General features: G+C 51.9%; 1 protein-coding gene across 1 annotated transcript in view; it reads left to right on the top strand.

The window, feature by feature from the left end:
- Taf8 (TATA-box binding protein associated factor 8) overlaps positions 1 to 1,082 on the top strand; it is a 20,389-nt gene extending 19,307 nt beyond the window's left edge. Inside the window, exon 8 of the mRNA XM_021218165.2 lies at positions 615 to 1,082. Within this exon, the coding sequence (XP_021073824.1) occupies positions 615 to 638 (24 nt within the window). The 3' untranslated portion in view covers positions 639 to 1,082. The remainder of the gene's footprint in view (positions 1 to 614) is intronic.
- The last annotated feature ends 1,353 nt before the right edge of the window (positions 1,083 to 2,435 follow it).

Below are 2,435 nucleotides of genomic sequence, written 5' to 3'. Positions count from 1 at the left end.
GGGGAGGGGAGGCAGAGGGAGGAGGGGAGGGGAAGCAGAGGGAGGAGGGGAGGGGAAGCAGATGGAGGAGGGGAGGGCAGTGAGTGCAGCTTGGAGCTGGCCCTAGAGGGAGAAGCATGAGAGCCAGTTCTCCTTGGGCCTGGGGCTCTTGTCCCATCTCTGTGGAGCCAGTGTAGTATCCATTGTAAGGAGCCCTTGCCCTTGTAAAACCGGATTATACCAGGCTGGGGTTGGGGTGGGTTGGGACATTTCTGTCACTTCCACATCAGGGAATCAGGAAAAGGGCAGCTAGAGCTGATGAAGCTTCCCATAACACTGGGAAGAAGCACCACACCCCTTTATCCTGCGGGTCCCAGGGTCTCCAAATGCTTTGTGTAATTTCTCTTTCCCTTTTTTGGAGCTGGGGAGAGGGGCAGGAGGGCCCAGTGCACTGCTGGGCACACTCTCTACCACTGTGTGACATCCCCAACCCAGAGGCATGCCCAGGGCACAGCAGGGTCCTCAGAGGCTCTTCCCAGTGTCTCTGTAGGAACAAGAAGAGCCTGAGCCTTGTCCTTTATTGCCACCTCTGAGTTTTCCTGGTGACAGGTTTATCATTCTTCTGTTTCCCTCAGGGTCACCCGGAAGCGACTGCTTAAGTCTCTGACCATTGGCTTGCACAGCCCCAGCTGCCAGTCTGGCGAGAGGAACCAGCCTGCAGGTACAGATTTGTCATGGACGCTTCCGGCCCTGGAAACAAGCGCAAGGTATTTCCTCTCCTGGTGCTTCTGGCTTAGGTCCTCTCCATTTTGCTTACATCATTGTTCCATCTCTGTTAGAAGCTATCTTACTGATTTGTGAACAGATGATGTATGCATTCAGCACAGAGCTTGGAAGACAGAAAAAGATATAATGCATACCTCCCTCTCCCATCCCAGGCTCTCCTGCCTCCCCCTGCCCCGAGGCTCCTGATGGTCAGTATGGTTTTATGTACCAAACGCACATGTAAATATACCCTTTTATAACCGGATAGATACCATTTTAAACAGTATTTTCTCCTAGTGGTTAGCGTGTCCTCTATGCCAATAATAAAGAATTTCTTTCTGATTCAAGGCTCTATAGTCCTGTGACATAGGCTCTCTCTCCACTCATCCGTGTGACTTGTCCGGTGACAGACCGGGGGCCTTTACACCTTCTGCTTTTGTGTGTATGGGGTGTTGTTTGTTTGTTTTTCAAGACAGAGTTTCTTGATGTAGCTGTGGATGTCATAGAACTTGCTCTGTAGACCAGGCTGGCCTCAAACTCGGAGATCTGCCTGCCTCTGCCTCTCAATCTAAGACTTAAGGTGAGGTGTGCATCACCAGGCGGCCCCACCTTTTTTTTTTTTTTTTTTTTTTTGAGATTTAGTTTTAGCCAGACACCATTTGGGAGGCAGATTTAGGCAGATCTCTGTGAGTTCAAGGCTAGCCTAGTCTACATAGGGAATTCCAGAATAGCAAGGGCTGTTTACAGACATTCTGTCTCAAAATAAATACAAAATTTATTTCCTTTTTTTCTTAGAGAGAGAGAGAGAGAGAGAGAGAGAGAGAGAGAGAGAGAGAGAGAGAGAGAGTTGAGTGGAGGTGTGTATGCATGAGGGACAGGTACCCACTGAAGCCAGCAGAGGGCACCAGATCGCCTGGAGTTGGAGATATAGGCAGTTTGTAAACTGCATGAGTGTTTCGCTTGTATGCACATAAGTGCACCACTGGTGCGTAGTACCCACAGGGGTCAGGAGGGGGCATCAGATCCCCTAGAGCTGGAGTTCCTGATGGTTGTGAACCACCATGAGGGTACTGGGAGCTGAACCTGGCCCCTCTGTAAGAGCAACAAGTGCTCCTTAAGTACAGAGCCATTTTGTCAACAGCACCCCTCCTCCCAGCTCTTTTGTGTGTCCATTCAGTGAATGTGTGTGTGTCTGTGTGTGTGTGTGTTGCTTTCCCGCTTACGCCTGCTAAACAGGTCACCCAGTTCTGAATCTGCCAGCTCAACCCCCCCCCCCCCTCCGAGCGAGTGCCTGCCTCCTCACATGCAGTGGCCTGAGACCTGGGAACTTCTTCGGCTGGCCTGCTGGTAGGAGCCAGTGTCTTCCCATGGCCTTATCCCAGGACAGTCAAGTGCTCCCTGTGCAGGGTCGTCACAGTCAAGCGTGGGCTCATCTGCGTGGCGACACCTGCAGACACACAGAACCTGGCATCTCAGAGGAGGGGGCAGTCTCTTTCTGAGCCTGGGGCTGGTGACAGTGGAGTTGGACATTCAAGTTGGTCAAGTCACAGGAAGGGAGGGAGGGAGGGAGGGGAGGACACAGGATACCGTGAGTGTCTCGGAGTAAGCATGGCAGTGGCGGCGAGGCTGCAAACAGACCTGAGAGCTTTCTGGCCTCACCGTGGAATTTGCACTTTGATCAAAAACGTAGT

This window comes from Mus pahari, chromosome 18 (assembly GCF_900095145.1).
Source record: "Mus pahari chromosome 18, PAHARI_EIJ_v1.1, whole genome shotgun sequence".
NCBI classification, from domain to species: Eukaryota; Metazoa; Chordata; class Mammalia; order Rodentia; family Muridae; genus Mus; species Mus pahari.
This window is presented reverse-complemented; position numbering and strand designations above follow the sequence as displayed.